Below are 19,997 nucleotides of genomic sequence, written 5' to 3' on the forward strand. Positions count from 1 at the left end.
TGTATGTATCTATGTAGTTAAACTCTAGACACGTTTTATGTTGCATTCATAACTGTTAAAGTGCCATGGATGTTGTTGTGGTAATTTGGAGTAGTGTGCGTGTGTTGGCATGCGTGTGATGTGGTGTTGACTATGGATAGGACGGGTAGACACAGCTTGAGATCTTCGCTGGGACCCGGTCCTTCGGGGTAGAGATGGCTTGAGTTCTTCGCTGGGACCCCGATTTGGTTTATTAAGCGAAAATCCGACTTGAATTTTTCGCTGACACAAGTTGGATGTAAGAGAGCTGTATAGAGGATTAGCTTCCATATATTATGATTGATATTAGTGGGTGTATGAGTACTCCAAATTACCTTTTTGCTGTTATGATGTGAAATTTATTGCTGATGTTGCATTTCACTCTACAGGGTGCATTAGCTTAGATAGTTATAGAGATTATGTTTAAAATTTATATTTTACTCTCTGAGTCAAACGCTCACTCCTGTTCAATATTTTTCTAGGCCACAGGAGGATATTTTTTAGGTTAACCTGCTTTCTCCCTCGCAGTTCGTTTATTCATGTTTGTGTAATTTTATAAACTTCTAGAATTTTCGCATGTGTTAAAAATATTTAATTGATTTGAGTCTGTAATATAAATTGTTATTTTGGACCTGTAAAATTTTTATAACATACATGTTTGATGGATTCCATTTATTTTTATGTTGATATGAGTATGTGATGGGTGAGCTGAGCTCTCCAATTGATTATTTATTGTGTTTACAGGTTGAGTGAGTGAAAAACTCCCCGTTGAAAGGTCTATTTTATGGCCAGACTCTGTCCGGTTGATTTCTTAAAATTGGGTCTAAATGGGCCTTAGAATTGGGTTAATGAATAATTAGGCTTACTACGGGTCTCGAGGGTTTTAGGCTGACCCAGGTCCTAATGCCAGTCCGACCCATAAGTTGGGTCGTGACAAATCAACTTTGATTTGGAGGATCATTCTATCTCTGACATCAGGATTTTTTTTTTTTAAACAAGAAAAAAAATATAATAATTACTGGTGATGTTGGATTCAGATTCATGGATATGTATTAGCTTTTTCCCATTATTATGTCCTTCATATTCCCATCCTTTATAATTCTATATGTCTATTCTATCTAGAGAGTCAAGTTTCCTCGTGTAAATAGAAAATGTACAGCCATCTTGTCACTAAAAAAAAAGAGTACTTATTTTAGTGGCACTGCATAGGCACAAGGACCCCATGATTCCGCTGAAATCATATTAGTAAGTGCATCATATTAAATGCATGATCGATCTCTCATGTGTCAGTGCTATACAAACTCAAATCTGTACAAGGTAACAAAATCATCAAGTGATATCCACTCTCTCAAGTAAGCATAAAGCAAGCAGCATTTTATGTACATATTTCCAGCAAAATTTCAGTTATGTTGAAGAAAAATGCTCTGTTTAGTTCCCTCATTTCCAAAACTTCCTAGAACACTCTTTATATGAAGTTATGCACCAAAATGGTTCCATGTAATGTGCCACCATAACAAACCATGCGCTTGATTAGGATTTGCAATATGGTTGATCCTCATTTATCTTTGCCCTCTTAAAGCTCCATAATTCCTTGTTGCCTGCAAGAAAAAGATATATTTTCAGGCTCAGGTACAGCTATAAAGTGAAAATAACCAATAGAACACACACATAAATATCAAATCCATCTAGAACATCATATTATAACCCATGGAGTTGTATGCAACAGACAATATCCAAATATGAAACTACACTACTTGCAGAAATATACAAGGAGTATCACTTCATCTTTCTAGTTAAGAAATTGATGACTCCCATTAACCAGTTAACCTTCAAGGAAACATCATAGATGGTTGGGCAGAGGTATTCACTTTCTCTAGCAATAACAGGTATTATGTCCACCATTGCAGCAATCAATCAAGTCATAAGAATAGACACAATAGGTAAAAGCTGTCCTTAAGCTAGAAATCAGCTATCCCCTCAAAAATCATTTATAACCTGCTCCAAAAACTCAAATATGACAATTCCCTTTCGTCCTCCATGTTTTGCTAGTAAGAATATACATGTTACCATTATTTTTCAATATTGCACTCTCCAAAAGATATCAAATACTGTAACAAAGAGGATAGATAATTTCAAGCCTTAACAAAAATAATGGATGTGAAAGTTTTTGCCTGAAGATAATTAAGGGGCTGCCCCATTTTTTCACAAAAATCACTTCAATAGAATTGCCAAGGTAAAACATAGCAAAATTCTAAATTAATTATAGCAATTTTAGATGCCTACTTAAGACAGAACATAATAAAGGTAATATGGATTCTAAAACTAAAGGGCTAAGTAAAGGTTGATGATAGCAGTTTGGAGCAACCAGATTTTGGTAATTAAAGTAGAGAGGAAGTATATGCCCAATTAAATTCCCAAGTGAGAATAAAACTATGGAAACAAATTAATGCACATTACCACTAAAGTCGTGACTACAACTCCCATTAACCTGTCTACGGTGAAGATTGGGAACCAGAACAAAGAAATAGAATAAAATATGTCTACCCTAACACACTAATTTTAGATTAATGCAACTGAGTTTCAATATTTAAGCAAGTCGCAGACAAATACAGGACAAATACTGTAAAAAGGGATATAGACAATGTAAAAAAGAATCATACCGTAAAAAATAACTAAAATCAAATCAATATGAGATGAAGTTAAATGAGAGCAGAAATTAAGAAATAAGAAGAAGAAGAAGAAGAAGCATGCCGTGTACCGTAAACATAGAACCCAGTATAAACCTAGTAGGCTAGAATTGAATATGGGTTGTTGAGGAAGAAAGTTCACATAATTCATTTTAGGGTTTGAATGAAAGAACTCCAATTCAAAGAGAAGGGAGGGGAAAGAGAAAGAGGGGAGAGAAAAATCAACTCACCATAACTGCAATCAAGATCATCACCTTCCTTTTTTCTTTTTTAATTTTACACTTAATCCACTTGTCAATAAGTTATTGGCTTGCCATACCAACCAGGAATTCTAGCAGGTGCAGCGGGTTCACTATATAATTTCTCATCTCGAAGTTTTTAGTAGTGAAGATTTTTTCTTCTTTTATTTTTTGATGAATTTTCATATATTATTTTTTAAAAAAATAATATTTTTCAAATAAAATCAAATCCTGATAGATGATAACAACTTTATATTTATTAACTGAATTAACCTTATTGTCTAGACAAAGAGATATTAACCATGTTGAATTTTTTTCCTTTTACAATATTCATTATGCCACTGAATTATAAAATAATGATTAAATTTTAAAGAGAATTGATTTTCATATTATTTAATTATAATAAAATAATATAATTTTTTTATCAAATCGAAAATTGATAAAATAATATCATATGTCCATTGATTATTTACAAATAAATTGAAATTGTGTTAAAATTGAAAAATAACAAGCTCATAATAAAATAAAATCATATTGATTTTTAAAATTTCAAATTCATCTATTATGGTCAAATCTAAAAAAAAAAAATCACCATACTTAAATTATAAATGAAGGATAGAAAATAAAATGAATAATTTATGCAAAAATTATTTCTCTGTCCCTGAATTTTTTTAATCTTGTCATTATTTTTTTAACTAGTGTGATATATTAAACATAAACACAAACTCTTCAATTTAAGGATCTTGTAAATTTATTTAACAATTCATAAATTTAAAAAAATAATAATAATGGAGGCTTTAAAAGCTACAAAAAGACGAAGCCATGCAAGGAGCTCAACTCAATTAATTACTCAGGTAACAAATGGGACTTACTGTAAGTAATAATTCTACATCCTGAACAACTACGACAGATATTGTCTTCAAAAAGAAATTCAGAATTGAACAATTTTATTAGACGTCTTGCCACATTTGCAACAGAAGAATCAAGAACAATTGAGGAAACTGTTTTTATACATACCATATTCACACTCGAATATTAGTGGCTTCTTGCAAACTGCAGGCATCATAATACGATCAGCAGGCACTTCATCCCCATTTTGTATCCCTTCTCTTTCTTCTTGATATGCTCATGAAGCAAGCTGGGAACTGGAGTAGGACAATTAGATCACCATGCCAATGAACGCTAGAGCAAATACTAATACACCACATTCAAGAGCCAAATACCAATTCGCATCAATTGGCCATCCATGCAAAACTACATATGTGACGTTATAAACATAGAATTTCCTCATCATCCACAGATTCTCTAAGATAATATAAGTGCATACCTATCCGCATTATGAAACACCAGTTCAGGCAACAAGATCAACTTCATCTCGGTTAGGAGGAATAACATCTAATCTCATCATACTCCGATATTGATCTGGAACAGGTGTACCAGTCTGCACACATAACTCAACTACGGCAGGAGCCTTGCCATAATACCTCTTCAATTTGTTATCCAGAGAAGGACCATTCAGATCTCGGACATGCCACACATAATTTGGACCCACAAGATCCTCTATTGTTGCTTCTTGCCATGCATGTTGACCATCGCGAGACTGATGCTTGGTTGCCTTGCACATCCTCACCTTATGTCCCTTGGGACCTACCTGAACCTCAGGACAATATCCACAGGTTAAAACACTGTACTTATCCATGATCTTCTTTGCCCCTGAAATCATTTCAAACCATGACTCCATTGTCCCAATACTTAAATCCCTTTCAGCTGGTCGATCATTTGATTCATCTGAATTGTCAGTATTTTTCTCCAACTCAAAATTAGTTGTTACTCCATCAAATTCAGTCCCAAAATTAGAACTCACAAGAGGATCAATATTCTCAAAGTGAGAGTTTTTAATTTCATTCGTTTCTGCCACTAGCTCAAAATCTACTATTCTTCCTTCCATGGAATATACAGGTTTTGTCCTCCTCCTTGTAGGGAGCTTTTCCAGGTTTACCCCAGCTTGTATACAAAGCTCTACAATGGCAGGGATCCTTGGCACAGAATGCCTCTCGCTATGTCCAACTCTTGGCTTACCCACACGATCATAGAGATGGAAACATTTGGGGAAAAAGACCACATCTCGCACTCCTCCCCTTCTCCAAACATGAGTAGCACTGCGGGAACCACTGCCTGGACCAACGCAGGTTCTAATTTCATGACCCACATGACCAATATGAACCTCATTGCAAAACCTAAGCAGAAACACTAATTGAAATAAGCAAAACCAATGAACTAAAAGATTGGAAGACATTTGAACTAATAGAAATTCATCATGCCCAAATTTGTTATCAAAGGATCATCAAGGAATCTTTGAATACACTTGCAATTGAACAGCTAAAACATTTTTGTCATAAAATATGCACAAGCAAATGCGCAATTTCACATAATCCTACAAAAACAGAAACCAAAAATGAAAGCCATGCTCAATCTGCACCTGCAGCGTTGAACCGGAATGACTTTAACAAGCTTAGCCAAGCCAGAGAGAAGAGATTGTCGAGCTCGATAAACTTGGTGAGCCACCTCGACAAGTTCGGGGACCAATAGTCCATTATCAGGTGGATGCTCAAGCATCCTACAAGGTTGAGCCATTCTAGCTTCTTTCTCCTGTTTAGCTCTTTGAATGAGAAGTTTCATGGGAGTCGGCAACGGCTTTCGCTGGGATTTGTCTCTACGGGGTTTGGGAATGTCAGAGTAGAGAGGATCGAGGAGGGTATGTGGACCTAGGGTTACGGTTCTTTCATATGAGAAAAAATATGTTTGATTCAAACGGAAAGGCTGTCCCTTGAAAAGCCTACTATTCATTTCTTAGGAAGGAATATGCCTCGGTGCAGTGCCTGTTGAGTAATTCAGCGGTGGAGTGGAACTGGAAGAAGCATTTTGCACACGCTGAAAGAACAGTAACAGAGAGCAAGAAAGGCAGGTCCAAGCAAAACGCAGCGGTTTGCTAAGAATATTAGAATTATGAAATATTCTTATAAACAATTTTTAATAATAATAAATCATCATAATTTTATAAAGACAACCGGTTGCACATTTCATTATTTAACAGTCAGATCCATACTTTTTATTCACCCATTCCGCTCCAAACTCGATCTAATTTTTTGGATGCCAAACCCAACCCACAAAACCTTGATTAGGGTGAAAAAGAGAACGTCTCCCACCTCAAACCCAGTAATCCATCTACATAATAATATATTATTTAATTAAAAATAATTTATTTTATATATTTAAAAATGATAATTTTAAAAAATATATAAATATATTATTAAAATTATATTTAATATATATATTTTTCACTTATAATTTAATTTTTAATAAATAAATTTATATTACATAAAGAAATTTCCCACTCTCTCTTCACTTTGACTCTGAACTCTTGTAAGTGGAGACGAAGAGAGTATCTCCACCCCTATCTGTTGCCATTCAAAGTCAGAACTGCAATAAATAATTGTCTAGCGTCGACCCTGGTTTAAGGACACTCGCAGTTCCTTTCTGCGCTTATGGATTTTTTTTTTTTTTTTCTGAGAAAGCTGAACTTGTGGATTTTGGTTTTGGTTTGAATACGGGGGCATTCACACTATATGTTGCAAGCATGCAAAATGGCAGTACTCAACACACCGAAAAACGATATTTCCTATGTTTCAATGACAAAAGTCAACAGCTTCAAGAAAAACAAGTTGGCTAATTCTGTTATGAAGAATCCATAGACAATCACAGGCGATGAGAAGACGAAGACTTGATAAAGTAATAAATATTAAATAGTGTCGGTTATAGAAGAGAAGAGCGCTTCAAAAATTTCTACAAACCAAGATACGTCAGCGCTTGGGCAACCACACCTGGCCCTGAACAAAAACTGAATCAACTAGAAGCGGGAACACCTCCCAGGGAAAATTGAAAATTGAAATTACAGAGATATGGAGATACAAAACTAAAAACGATACAGAAGATACCTCCTACGCCTGTGCACAAGTGGAGGAACTTCTTTACATCGTAAATTCGTAATGTTGTTTAGTCATGACTAACCAAAATTTTAAGCCTTGTTAAGCCATTCTCTATACTCACATTTGGCCTAGATAAGAAACTTTCTTCTTTTTTTCTTATGGGAACAGAAAATTTTCTGAATGTGCACTTTGGCATCCAGAACTCCGTAAAAGATCTTCTCTATAGCCAAAAAGAGAGTCGTCAGGTCACCCCTAATTTACAGAATTGGGGTGGATATGGAACTGTACTCTTATACAGATTTTAGAGTTAGTGCTTTGAAGGAAGCATACTGCTCATTCAGAACCTGATGATGAGTCTGTTCCATTGGAAGAATCCTCTCCATTTGCTGGAATAGAAGGGTTCCCCTGATGGTGGTTCTCCTCACTGCTATTGGTTCGAGGTTTGCCCAGTCTTGATCGAATATTGGTACCCATAGGGAAGGGCTCCTACATAAAAATAAATTTGTCTTATTAGTGTAAGACCAGCTACTGGATGGTACTAAGAAACAAAAAGTCTCACAAATTCATGCAATGAAGTAATAAACCTCAAGCATCCCAGACCATCATCCTCGACTGACAATCCATCATATGGTGAATAAAATAATTGTGAAAAATCCTAAAATCTAACCACCACAATTTCTAATAAATTGTACACTGATGTTACAGTCTTTCTTATTTGATGTTGTTTATCCTCATAACTATATAGGGATTACTCATCAAAAGAAACTTCTGGTGAAGAATCTATTTAACGAATTTTGCAGATAAGCATCATATTTGACAGTAAATATGTTACAAAATTTCAGTTCACCATCTCTGTTAGTTACAATTAGATTGAACTTATGGTTAACATGGACCAAGAAGAACAGAGGATTTAGTTAATAGTGTGGTAAAGCTTAGAAAATAGACAAATGTTCACAAAAAGGAAATGCTTTAACCAAGGCTGTATGCTAACATTAATCAGAATTTTGACCAGTAGAAAACTGAACCTTCTAGAAAATCACCATCGGCGTCAAAAAAAAAAATGTAACACAGAATTATGAGATTTATTTATATAGACAGTCAATAGACATTATCAGGAGCAACATTGTGTAATTGCAAGTCAATTGCAAGCCTCAGTAACATACCGGATCACCAGCATTTGGACCATCAGTATGAAAGAGTATAGGACGACAGCGTTTATCCTCATTCATCAAACTTGAGTTCTGGAAATGGGCAATAAGAGCAGCTTTTCCCTGAATTCGAGCATATGCAAGTGATGCCACCTTTTCACTGTTGAACTTCTCCCATTTTTTGCCATTGAATGCCTGCAAAAAGATATGTTTGCTTATACTGTTAGCTTTTAGACTTCATGGTTCAGGGGGCAGAGGAGTATTTCCTTTCACAGAAGAATGACAAGACAACTACTGTCACTTCACTAAAGCCAGCATTGGACCTTGTGGAATGGAATAATCTGTTGAGGATCAGTCATGTTAATGAATGCATAGCCCACATTGCATTTGTTCTGTTGAATCATAATCATAAATTTGAATTAGTGCTACAAGTAAGAAAACTATAAATATTTTGTATGTGTAGGGAAAGGCTCAGAATGCGAGGCTTTTCCAGTTAAAAATTTACTTGCCTTGAAATCAATTGGTAAGTAAATAAAGTCATAAGTTCCTCGACAGTGCTCATCAATTGCAGCCAATAACATCTTTGAAGTATATCTGGCGGGGGAAAAGACAAAATATGAAACCACAAAGGGCAAAGAGAAAAACAAAGTGCATATTGAATGACCTAAACACTACCACCTTTGGAAAATAAAAATACAAGGACCAATAGAGAAAATTATGGCATATAATACAATAAATTTAAACTACCACTTTTGGATTTAATCAAATTGTATGATTGTAAACATGATAAAAGTGGATAAAAATTCATGGTAAAATATTAGAAGTATAAAACATAAACTGGATGACTAAGACCAAAAACAAATTCTATTCTCAATTAGTTCATTAACAATCCCTTTGCTTTATTTTATCTCAGCAGTGGAATCTCAATGATCACAAGTCCCCTGCCAAACTGACAATTCCCTAGCAGAAAAACAACTGAGCCAACAACTCCCAAGTTAAAAATGAGATAATCCACAAAACATAAAGCCATTTGCAACAAATTTTTTATTAAAAAATGATTAGCTCACAAGAGATACAAAAATACTGTAATTCAATCATACTTTAATAAGACCTTTTATGATAGACAAATTTGAAAATATGGAGGTATTTTTTTTCCTTACTTGTTTGGAATGTTCTTTATCATCAATGTGGTTCGACCATCTTCGCCACGCACTATGTGGTCAATATCAAGTTCGTATTGTTTCTTATCTGAATGATTGGAATTTGATTCAATTCTGCAATGCGAGAGATTTCTAACACGTTCATTAGGAGAATCAAAAGGGGATGGCATTGAGATCATCGTGTTCCTCCCAGGGAAAATGTGGCACATTGGCTGAGCAGCGTGTAGTCCAGCATTTTTAGTCACATCCACACAATTTCCGCCAACATGAGAGAAAATGTTGTGGGAAGCAATTTCCATAGGATGTGGTGGAGAGCTACCAGGAAAACCCACACTCCCAAGAGAACCCAGATGGAAACTAGAAGCTTCTGAAGACTCCCCAGAATAAGCATGTCGCCTATCCCACAAGGAAGGATTAACAGCTGGAGCAGATCCTATGTGATGATGTGCACGTAATGTGTTGAGCATAACCGGAGGTGCTCCAGGAAATCCAGGTATATGTGAAAGGTGATGAGCATGAACACCATTGGCAAATGATGGCGAATTTGGCCAAATCATACGGTTTGAATGATGTTGCTGACCTGGGTTGGAATTGTTCCATAAATAATGATGTCCAGGAAGAGAGCCACTTCCATTTCCAGAAGATCCAAAAACTAGAGAGGATTTTGTGCAAGAATAGAATTACCAAAATGATCAATAAATTTGAAAATGATGCCATCAACTGACACTCTAATAACAGTTATGAACTGAACTAAATTTTCAAAGGAAATGAAATAATGGGTTAAGTTCAAACAATTATATATCACACCTCTTGTGAGTGAAAGCTTGAAAGGGAACTTTTAAAACTCAAACATTTGCAAAGAAAACACAAGTGCTAGAGGAACATGACCATCACTCATAATATTCTGCTATTGAGTGAAAGAAAGTAGAGAGATTAGGTTGTGTCAGGATCCAAACATCTCAACCAGGAAACAGAATTAATTCAAGGGTTAGGCAAAGGTGTCTTATATAATTGATCAACTGTCACAGTGGGTTTCCATTCACTTAAGGAGTCAAGCACAACAAATTCTGAGTCCTGTATACGTTTCCCATTTTATTGCATAGCTGCATTTCAAGCCAGAGAGCATTATAACTGTAGAAAAGAATTAAGTTAATTAGAACTGAGAAATAGGCATCAAAACCATTGCAGAAAAGGATTTATGTTCAAGTCTAAATTATCCACTCTAATGAGAAAGTGTGGCAATCCTGCAAAAGCAGCTTATTTACAAGAAAAAGCTACCTTTCATTAATAACTTGCCAAAGTGCAAAGTAATTAAAATTACTCTCCATCTTACAGGAAATTGGTATGACAAAACACTTTGAAACGCAATTTCAGCTAACTACAGAGGTGTGCTGCACATCCAGGTCCAACAATCCAATTTGTCAAACTCTAAGACGGCAGCATTTTGAGGCTGGATCCCACGTGAACCACTTAGAATGATAATAGTGCAAGACAACAGAAGCAACCATCCTAGTACATGGGTCATAGAAAAGTTTTAACATTTCTTAGAGCAGAAATGTATCTCGAATTGTTAAAGATGAATTGTAGATCACAAGAGTTTCTGTCGTGACAAGTCATTTTCATCTGAAAGAAACTAATTTGATGATCAATGTTTAGTTCGCTGATCTTAATCTCAGCAGTTCAGTGAGCAATTTTAAGTGTCCAGTTCTTTATTAAAACTTTGTCCACTTGCAAAATCTAATTCAGATGCTTCTGAAGCGTCATCAGATTTGTTTTGGGGGTGTATCTCTATACTTGAAACAAATCTTTGCACATTTAAAGCCCATTATCATAGTTTTTGAACCACCAATAGCTATCTTCAAAATTAAGACCTTAAATTCTATCCTTCTAATATTGTTTAGTTACGTGCCTTGACCCCTCTCCTCATAGAAATGCAAGAAAGAAGTAATATGTAATGAAACCCATCATATAATAATCATCTGAACTTACCCCCTTCATTAAGTTCCATAAGGTGCCCGTTTGAACCTACTCCTTGAATGTGCCTGCTGTTGATTCCTTCTGTCACTTTGGAACCAAGACTACGAACCATGCCTCCAATGTTACTTGCGGAGTTATATGGAATACTATTGGCTAAACTATCGTGATACTCTGGCAAGGAGTGAGGGTGGAAACTTGAAATGCATTGGTTACCAAACATTATTTCATTCATGGAGTGGTTAGATTCGTGAACAGCAAATTGTTTGCCGACAGATCCCACTGTCACTGGAGAGGGCAAGTTATTTGGAACACTAGAACTCTGATGAGATTCAATAAATGAACCCACAGGCGACAGAATGGTAGAAGGTAAAACTTGAGTTGATCCATTGTCCATGTAGCTAGATGCAATTACTCCAGGAGAAAATGTTGCTGTGAAAGGTATAATATAAGTAAGGAAAAACATATGTTTCAAGGGGGAAGAAACTTGAGCTTATTTAACATGAACAAATTTGTAACAAAATGAACTACCTAGTCGTCCAGCTGATAAGTCATCAAATGGGCTTTTACAAAGATTGGGTTCCTCATGCTCCTGCTCAGGCTTTAGCGCCAAACTGTGAAAGAAAATTTTAATTAAAGACAAGCATATAGATAGGCAAAACAAAGAGACATTGGGCCATCTCAAAAAAAGAAAAGAAAAAGAGATCTAGATACGTATATAGATAGAGAAAGGGAGAGAGAGAGAGAAAGAGAGAGAAATTGTTTGGGTGGGGTGGAGAACCATATTAATGTGCTAGCAGCTTATTAAAGTAGTCCAGAAACAAATGGCCACCTCGTTAACTGATAAAAAATTACAGCATAGCAAAGGCAGAAACAACAAAAGTTAAAGAAAGACAATGAAAGAAACGAGCCCCATCAGAAGCAATCTTAACTGGGTAATTTGAATCATATCAAGTGTAAAATGACAATACCGTCTTGTACCCCCAGGACGGCTTGTTTCAAGCTTGATCTGCTTCCCAGCAATGTCACTCCTATTTAATGCAGACAAAGCTGCTTCTGCAGCTCTAATATCATAATACTCTATGAATTTGTGATGGCGCTTGTGAGGGGTTTCACGGATCTGCAAACCACAAATAATAACTGCATAAATTGGATATAAGTTTCATCCATTTTAAATTTAATGCAAAATGCTAGTCAGTCACAAATTACTTCTTTAATTTCTCCATAAACTCCAAATATTTTGTGCAGCTTCTCAGTTGAAACAGAAGAATCAAGATTGAAAATCACTAGAGTACCCTGGTTAATATCTTTCTCAGATGGATTGTCCTGATATCAAGGAAAACCAAAAAACACCAAGTAAGAAAGTGTCAATTGAAACATGCAAAAGCAAGACTCCACATTAAACAAACAAAAGCACCCACAGAAACGACAAGGAGAACAAAAATAATGTTCATAAGAGAATAATAATTCATGTACCTTCGGAATTGAGTAATGTATGTCAAGCTTCCTACGCCTTAGTGGCTTATTCTGCAGAGATCTCATTGCATTTCGGGCTGCCCTAATGTCATAGTAAGATATCATAACAAAACCACGATGCTTGCAGGCTGTATAAAGCGTCCGAATATCTCCATATTGCTGACAGAACAAAATGCAAATATCAAATTAACATGCCCGATAAACTCGATTGACTGGTTCACATGAAAGACAAACAAAACATTGAATAACATGCACCTCAAAAAGAGCCTTTATCTCAGTATCTTCAACATTGCTATTGATGTTTCTGACAAATAGTGTTCTAGAAGGGAGTTCACCATAAGGATGTTCACCAACAATTGAACCATTAGAAACTCCTAGACCATTGTTAACTCGCCCAACAAAATCAGAAGTTCGTTGACCAACACCCAGACGATCATCCCCTTCTAATTCCATGCCTCCACCAGTGATAAACAAGTCAAAGTCTTCCAAATCATCCCCGCTATTGCCATAAGCATTATGTCCCAACTCGCTAGTCACTCCAGAAAACAAATCATCTTCAGCAGGAAGGAGATCTCCAATAGTCTGAGCCTCAAGTTCTTCAAGCAATTCAAAAGACTCATCTTCCTCACGGGGAGATATATGATGTGACTTAACATCATTATCTAATAACCTCACTGCATATATGCATAATGTAGTTATCGAACACACAGCAATAAGCAATGGCAACTATAGTATAAAATTTGAGTAAGGAGAAGGGTGTGTGAGGGGGTGAGACATATAACAGAAATGAACATGAAAAATGTACAAACATAAAGAGTTTGGGAAAAACTTTTTGGACCCTTTGTATGGACACATAGAAATTTGTCATCATAAGGGGAAGTTTCACTTGTTTAACGCGCCCGTGTGTGTATGTGTGTGTGTGTTTAGCATGATGGCAATTCAGCAAAGCCATAACTAAAGCGGTCCCATTATAATACAAGATATGGAAGAGAATCAGAGCGCAAATTGCAAATAAACAAATTAGCATTGTGAGAAGGAAGGCTTACACTTCCCACTAAATACATCAGAAAATGAGCTTGAGAACAGGCTGCTTTCCCACTGAGTCGCACTAATACCAGCCCTATTTCTGCCCAAACCATAAGATGCAGGCTGCACAGACAAACTTGACCATGATTTTGCATGATGGTCCATAGAATTCCATGAAGTCTTCAACATAATAGCACTTCCTTCACAAATGGATAGCTTGTCCTTTTGATCCATGGCCAGCATCGACTCTGGCAGTGCTCCACCTGGTGAAAGCTTCTTCAAAGGTGATGAAGCAACCAACTTGCTGCCAGGAATTTGTACCATTCCACCTGTCCCTACTGAAGTTGAAGGGCAGCATTTATACAATGATCAGAATTGAAAAAAAAAAAATATGTAGGAATCTCCTTTCAATGTTTCAGTGATTATGTATAGTCTACAAGTACTGCATGTCCTTCAGAACACAGAAAGAGAGGCAGGGTAAACAACCTGAAAGGTTCATCTAGAAGCTATGAACCTAAATGGCACCGCACTATGAGCTTAAGTAGTGATAGAAATGCCAGTAACACTTATTAAATAACTACTTTGGATGCTTCAATCAGTTAGTTTAAACCGTTAAATGATTTACACAATCACTGTGCATAATCATGATATAAATGATAAAGTCCATCTATTTAGGACATTCACATTTTCAAGTCACTTGACTTACACATCTAAAAGGTCCATCCTTAGCCAAACAGCCAGAGCCCATGATCAAGAAGCAATTCTATTGGAGAATGCATTTAAAAACAAGACTGATTGGCATCTTGAATTACTTCAGACACGTAGGCAACTGAATGGCACTCACTTTGGTGATCAGGCATTGAATGCGGCTTCCAAAATCCAATTTGTCTCTGCCCAGTAAAAGTTGCTAACAAATAATTTTACTTATACGGCAAACAAAGATGTGACAGTACTTGATTCAGGTGTAATTATGGCAAGAATAATAGATGGAACACGTAGGAAAAAATATGCAATCTACGGCACGGATAAAAAATAAGAGCCAGAAGAAAGTCAAACTACAGATTTGGATGAGTTTAAATACCTCAGCAGGTAGCCGGATGCCCTCAAAAAAATGGGACGATTCAGTTCCACTCTTCTGATCCATAACTTCAAACGGCATGGCGGTACCTTAGACACCCAAAAATTTTTCAAAAAATCTTTACAGAAAGCTGGTTATTATCCGAATTGCTCGCTCCGTCCAGGGTTCATTGCCCTTCTTCTGTAGAGGACTCAAAGGTCAATATCTTCAAATTGGATAAGTCATGGAGCTGAACAGAAACTTCGATATATAAAATTGTAAAATACTAGAACAGTGGAAGAGAACAGGTACTTTTCAGCAATACAATACGAGGAAACATAGTCTTGTGAAAAAATATTTAAAATAAAAAAGAATGAAGAAGAAGAAGTCATTTAGTTGAAGAAAGCATAAACCCAAAAATTGTGATCCTTCGTTGCAACAAAGGTAGGCACTTTCTAGTTAAATTGGCAACCTAAAAAGGTATACATGCTAAATAAAACGAGTTTTTTAACAAGTTAAAAGGACCATAGAAGAGCCATTAGCTTACCCACCAACGACCAAACACAAATGCCCTGTTTGGTTGCTGAGAAAAAATTGGAAAAAGGAAATAAAATAGAATTACTAAATCGCAAATTACTTACTATTTGTGGACAAAAAGAAAAAAACCGGACACCATTAAGGTTCACTTAAAAGAAATTTTCCATTTCCAGAAAATTAAGATATAAAGGAAAGCAAAGGCTTTTTAAAGGGGGGAAATCAAAGGGAAAAAAATGTTTTTTCTTAAAAAAGAAAAAAGAAGAAGCTTAAGTATAGCATTTTCAGAACACAGTTCAGCACCCTCAGATACAAGAGAGCTAAATTCACCTAATTCCCAATCCGATCACCGATACAAAGTCTAGTAAGGGAAAATACATAAATACATACATACGCGCGCGCGCGCGCGCACACACACACAGAATTGATCTCAGAATTAAGCTGAAATTTCCCAACTTATCACAAAGTAATCATTCGGCCAAGAAACAAAAAGGAAAAATAAAGCAGAAGAGAAACGAACCTCTGTAAAAATTCAACACCAACATCATAACCAATTGGCTCTCTGTCTCCAAAATTGAGCAAAATTACGACTCAGAAAGTACAGAAAAGGAAATTATATAAAAAAAGACAATAAAGCAGGAGCGATCAAGCAGAGGAAGAGAAGAAACGAATGGTATATAAAAGCATAGATAATGAAGAAGAAAATAGAGCAAGGGATCTTCGCATATGTGACCTAAGAGAACCTCTTTTTCCCCTGCATTGCAAGCTATACTGCTCACCACACGAAAGAGAGAATATTTTCCTTTTTGTTTTCTTCTATCTAATCATAATAATTATTAAAGAAAACCAAAACAAAGAAAGAGATATTAGAATTCACTTTTATTCTCTCTTTCCCGGAGCCAGCGATACAGAGCTCGAAATCGACAGCTATGAAGATGCCGACAGTGTTAATGCGAATTTCCGGCGAGATTTCCCCCGCCGGCAACTCGTGAGCTTACAGAGAGAGGTTTTTTCCTTCTTGTTGCTGTGTGTGATAGAGAGGGGTGTGTGAATGTGATGTTAAAATGTTAGTTGGCTTTGAAAACAAGAAAGCAGAAAAGAAAATAGGCGGGGTTGGGTGTTGCGGATGATATTGTAGATTAACGGAAGTGAATATCAGACCCGTTCCCTTGAAATTCGAGGGTTTTTGATTCGATGGATAAAAAGACATTGGGCTCCGTTTAAAATCACGCCGTTATATAGTACCCTGACCTGTTTGGCTCTCCAGCTAATTTGGCTTGTTGGCTTGGCTCGATCAAGCTATTTTTTAATTTTTTGCATATTCTCTTTTATTTTTTATAATAATAAATAAAAAAAAAATATTGAAAGCCTGAGTTTGAAAATTAACTTTATATTAAATTAGAATATGTTTATATATTTATTTATTTCTCATTAAATTTAAATTGGAGGTATATAAAACTTTTTTTTAATAGAAAATGATTCCTATATCCTATGGCTTGATTTAAAATCGATGCTCACATTCCAACCTCTAACCACTCTGAGACTTTTGTCAAGCGTAAGATAAAATGCAAATGGGTAGACAGAGTTAGTCAAACCCATACAAAAAACAACTGTACAACTGTTTCATAGGGAAATTCTTGTAAACATTGAGGCGTATGTACACCCTACCAATAAAATTTTAATAAAATATAATTTTAAATATCACCTATTATAATTTTATAAAACATGACAACTGTTAATTGATTGGGTATACATAATTGGTTACGTGTAAGGCTCACTCTATCTCATGTTATCATTTTAGTTTATATTAAGAAAAATATTTTATTAAAATTAAATTAACTTATTTTAATTAAAAATTTAACAATAAATTAATTTTTTTAAAAAGTATTTTTTATTTTTAAATTCGGACGCCAAACCAACATTAGGAAATTAACCGTGTTTGGTACAAATAGTTAAATTTTATCAATTTATTTCATTGATGCTTGAAATGAAATATTATTTTTTTATATAGTTCATTAATAATTTATTAAATAAAAAAAATATGATGTAATATATAAAAAAGGAAGAGGGTGTTGAAAGGAAAAAATATGACAAATAGTTAAGAGTTATAAAGTGGGGCCTCATCTTTCTGAAAATTGCACAGAAAATGAGTGTCGTGTACGAAATGTCCAGGGAGGAGCAGAACAAACTTATGAGGGTCTCCCATTTAATACAGGATAAGGTAATAAGATCCTCCCTCTTGTTTATTCCAGGAATAATACCCGAATCATTTCAATTCTTTTTATATTATAAAATTAAAAAAATATATCCCCGCATGACTTTTTTTATTTAATTAAAATTATTAAATAAAAAGATTCGAACTTTGGTATTTTTTTTATTGTATAATTATTTTAAAAGTTTATCACTTTTCTTTTGTTTGTGTTTCTGATAGTAAATATGTTTTTGTTGTGTTAGATTTACTCTCCATTATTATTTATCTTAAGTATTATTTTGAAATAGTTTTATTTGTTTTAAATTAAGAATGGGATGGTTTGATATCTAAACTCTGTAATTGATTTTTAGCAGCCAATGTTCTGAAATTTCTTTAGAAAAGAAAGAAAAAGTGTTTGAGAGAAGCTCCATCCATAAACTTCAAAAAAAAAAAATTTGTTGGAGTTGCTGCAAGTGTTAATAAATGTGCTGTTAGAGATTTTCAGATTTGTAAGATAATGGAGAGAAAGAGAGAAGGAGAGAGCCACTAAACATCAGTTAGTCTCTTTCTAGTTACCTAGAGAGAAAACATTTTCAACTTCGTCTTTTTTTTTCTAAGGGGAAGTTCTCTTTTTTACCAGATATCTCAGCCTTTCTTGTACCTTCTAAGTAGGGGTAGCTCTCCCCTTTGCCCAAGCATGGGTCTTTTCCTCTTGCCTCTGATCAGCGGGGTTTGTATTTATTGGTTTGCTTTATTTTGTTCTTCATGGTGAGGGATTTCAAAGTCTTGTAAAAGTTTTTGTTTCTTTTAGTGAAGATTTGTTATGCGAGAGGGTTTTCCTCTCAACAATAATGTATCATCAAGGTCATATACCAGGCTCTGCCACTAATGGTGACCTTCAAGGCTTAAAGATGCCATGGAGCTCTGGCCATTACGCTTTGGCCTTTCCTCAAGTTGTTTTTATTTAGCTTACTTTGGTTCTTAGGGTTATGTTCTCTGCCTCTCTCCTATTGTAAATATAAAAAATATTTTTATATTGTAAATATAAAAAATATTAATTTTTAGTACGTAGAGAATATTTTATAATTTTTCGCTATGAAGCAATCCTTCATCAGATCCAGTGACTCAGTCCTTTTTTGCTCGAAAAATAAGGAAAAATAGAATGTGAAGCCGTTAGCCGTTAAAGCCGGAAGAGGGAAGAAACGGCGTCGGTGTGGTGGTCGCCGCGTAAAGGATTAGAATGCATTTACTTACTCCATGATTCCACGTGTTCTCATTTCATTGGCTAATTCTTTTAGAAAGCTGCCTCCTAAACTTCAAAGGGCCCAGACACTGCAATCTTTTCTTTTGTTCTTAAGGAAAAGTGATCAATTTCACTTTACTTTTTCCTCCTCTTCTTGGTGGTTGTGAAATCTTTCCTGCTTTCCATTATTATGAAATATGTTCTAATTTTTCATTAATTTAATAATTAAAAATATTCATGAATTTAATTTTTTTCCCAACTAAATAATAATTTTTAAATAAATTTTAAATTTTCCAAAACTTGCAAATCTCTCTTACTAAGATTACCTTAGCATTCCTATCCAAATATATTTTTATTATTTAAAAAATATATTTTATAGTAAAAAAACCCAAAATTAAAATATTAATAGTAATAAATTTTCAAATCATATAATAGATTACCCTTTTAAAAAAAAAAAAAATAAATTAAAAAATTTTTTGAGAAAAATAAAATAAATTTTTTTTTATATTATATATATAAGTTCAAATTTTATATAATATATAATATATATAATAATAAATAATAAAAAAAAAAATTCCATGCTCATATAATTATTAATAATTTTAATATATATATATATTAATTTTAATACATAAAAATAATATAATATTTTAATTTTTTTATTAATTATTTCAAACTTTATTTTTATTACTTTTATATCTTAAACTTTTTATATTTTTATAATATAAATATAAATATATATAATTAATATACGTTAATATATTATAAGTTATCTTAAAATATATTATAAGTTATCGCATAATAATTAATTATTATAGTATTAATAAGATAACTATTAAATAATTTATAATTTACATGTAATAAAGAATCACATGATAATATTATAAAAAAAAAATATCACATATCAAACTTTTAAAAATACACTTTTACTTTATATATAGAGAGAATTATATTAAAATATATATAAAATTAATTAAAATAAATATATAAAATATATAAATTTATATATAAAATATTTAATTTAACCACTAATAAAGTCATTTTCATACGAGATAAAACTTTTTATCCCGCATCCATCAATTTTTTCAAGCAGCAATAACTAATATTGTGTTGGTTATTCCATCAATGTTGGTTTTCTTTTGTCCTTGAAGCATTTACAGTGATATTTCTAGTCTTTATTTCTTTTGGAAGAAAAAGATATCATCAAGTATCAATCATTTTAAAACAATGAAACCTTTTCATTGGATAGCAATATCCG

General features: G+C 34.2%; 2 protein-coding genes across 10 annotated transcripts; both read right to left on the reverse strand.

Moving 5' to 3' along the window:
- Positions 1-1,244: 1,244 nt before the first annotated feature.
- On the reverse strand, positions 1,245-6,500 carry LOC110637705 (APO protein 3, mitochondrial). 3 transcript variants are annotated; one of them, XM_021787985.2, is made up of 4 exons: positions 5,424-6,500; positions 4,272-5,181; positions 3,962-4,089; positions 1,245-1,616 (listed from the first exon to the last, which is right to left on the reverse strand). In XM_021787985.2, exons 1-2 carry the CDS (start codon positions 5,789-5,791, stop codon positions 4,296-4,298), a joined length of 1,254 nt encoding a protein of 417 aa, XP_021643677.2. In that variant the 5' UTR covers positions 5,792-6,500; the 3' UTR covers positions 1,245-1,616; positions 3,962-4,089; positions 4,272-4,295. The 3 variants fall into 3 exon arrangements, with proteins under 3 accessions (XP_021643677.2, XP_021643675.2, XP_021643678.2); XM_021787983.2 differs by having other exon boundaries at positions 3,962-5,181; XM_021787986.2 differs by having other exon boundaries at positions 3,962-5,194; positions 5,424-5,681.
- Positions 6,501-6,651: 151 nt separating this feature from the next.
- Positions 6,652-16,468, reverse strand: LOC110637710 (protein MEI2-like 1). 7 transcript variants are annotated; one of them, XM_058139426.1, is made up of 16 exons: positions 16,183-16,468; positions 15,826-15,867; positions 14,796-14,972; positions 14,559-14,604; positions 13,735-14,049; positions 12,944-13,362; positions 12,689-12,847; positions 12,422-12,538; positions 12,184-12,332; positions 11,744-11,826; positions 11,228-11,644; positions 9,239-9,890; positions 8,588-8,672; positions 8,402-8,470; positions 8,094-8,273; positions 6,652-7,416 (listed from the first exon to the last, which is right to left on the reverse strand). In XM_058139426.1, exons 3-16 carry the CDS (start codon positions 14,871-14,873, stop codon positions 7,264-7,266), a joined length of 2,922 nt encoding a protein of 973 aa, XP_057995409.1. In that variant the 5' UTR covers positions 14,874-14,972; positions 15,826-15,867; positions 16,183-16,468; the 3' UTR covers positions 6,652-7,263. The 7 variants fall into 7 exon arrangements, with proteins under 7 accessions (XP_057995409.1, XP_057995406.1, XP_057995408.1 ...); XM_058139423.1 differs by having other exon boundaries at positions 13,735-14,052; XM_058139425.1 differs by having other exon boundaries at positions 13,735-14,052; positions 15,826-15,871.
- Between the last annotated feature and the right edge of the window lie 3,529 nt (positions 16,469-19,997).

Source organism: Hevea brasiliensis, chromosome 17 (assembly GCF_030052815.1).
Source record: "Hevea brasiliensis isolate MT/VB/25A 57/8 chromosome 17, ASM3005281v1, whole genome shotgun sequence".
Lineage (NCBI taxonomy): Eukaryota > Viridiplantae > Streptophyta > Magnoliopsida > Malpighiales > Euphorbiaceae > Hevea > Hevea brasiliensis.

Excerpts from the sequence above, each read along its gene's own strand:
- LOC110637705 (XM_021787985.2), bottom strand. The coding sequence starts at position 5,791 with ATGAATAGTAGGCTTTTCAAGGGACAGCCTTTCCGTTTGAATCAAACA. Across the intron at positions 5,182-5,423 it reads ATTCCGGTTCAACGCTGCAG|GTTTTGCAATGAGGTTCATA; the intron begins GTGCAGATTGAG and ends GTTTCTGCTTAG.
- LOC110637710 (XM_058139424.1), bottom strand. The coding sequence starts at position 14,873 with ATGCCGTTTGAAGTTATGGATCAGAAGAGTGGAACTGAATCGTCCCAT. Across the intron at positions 14,053-14,558 it reads TTCAATGCCTGATCACCAAA|TAGGGACAGGTGGAATGGTA; the intron begins GTGAGTGCCATT and ends CTTCAACTTCAG. Across the intron at positions 13,363-13,734 it reads TGATGTATTTAGTGGGAAGT|TGAGGTTATTAGATAATGAT; the intron begins GTAAGCCTTCCT and ends GCATATATGCAG.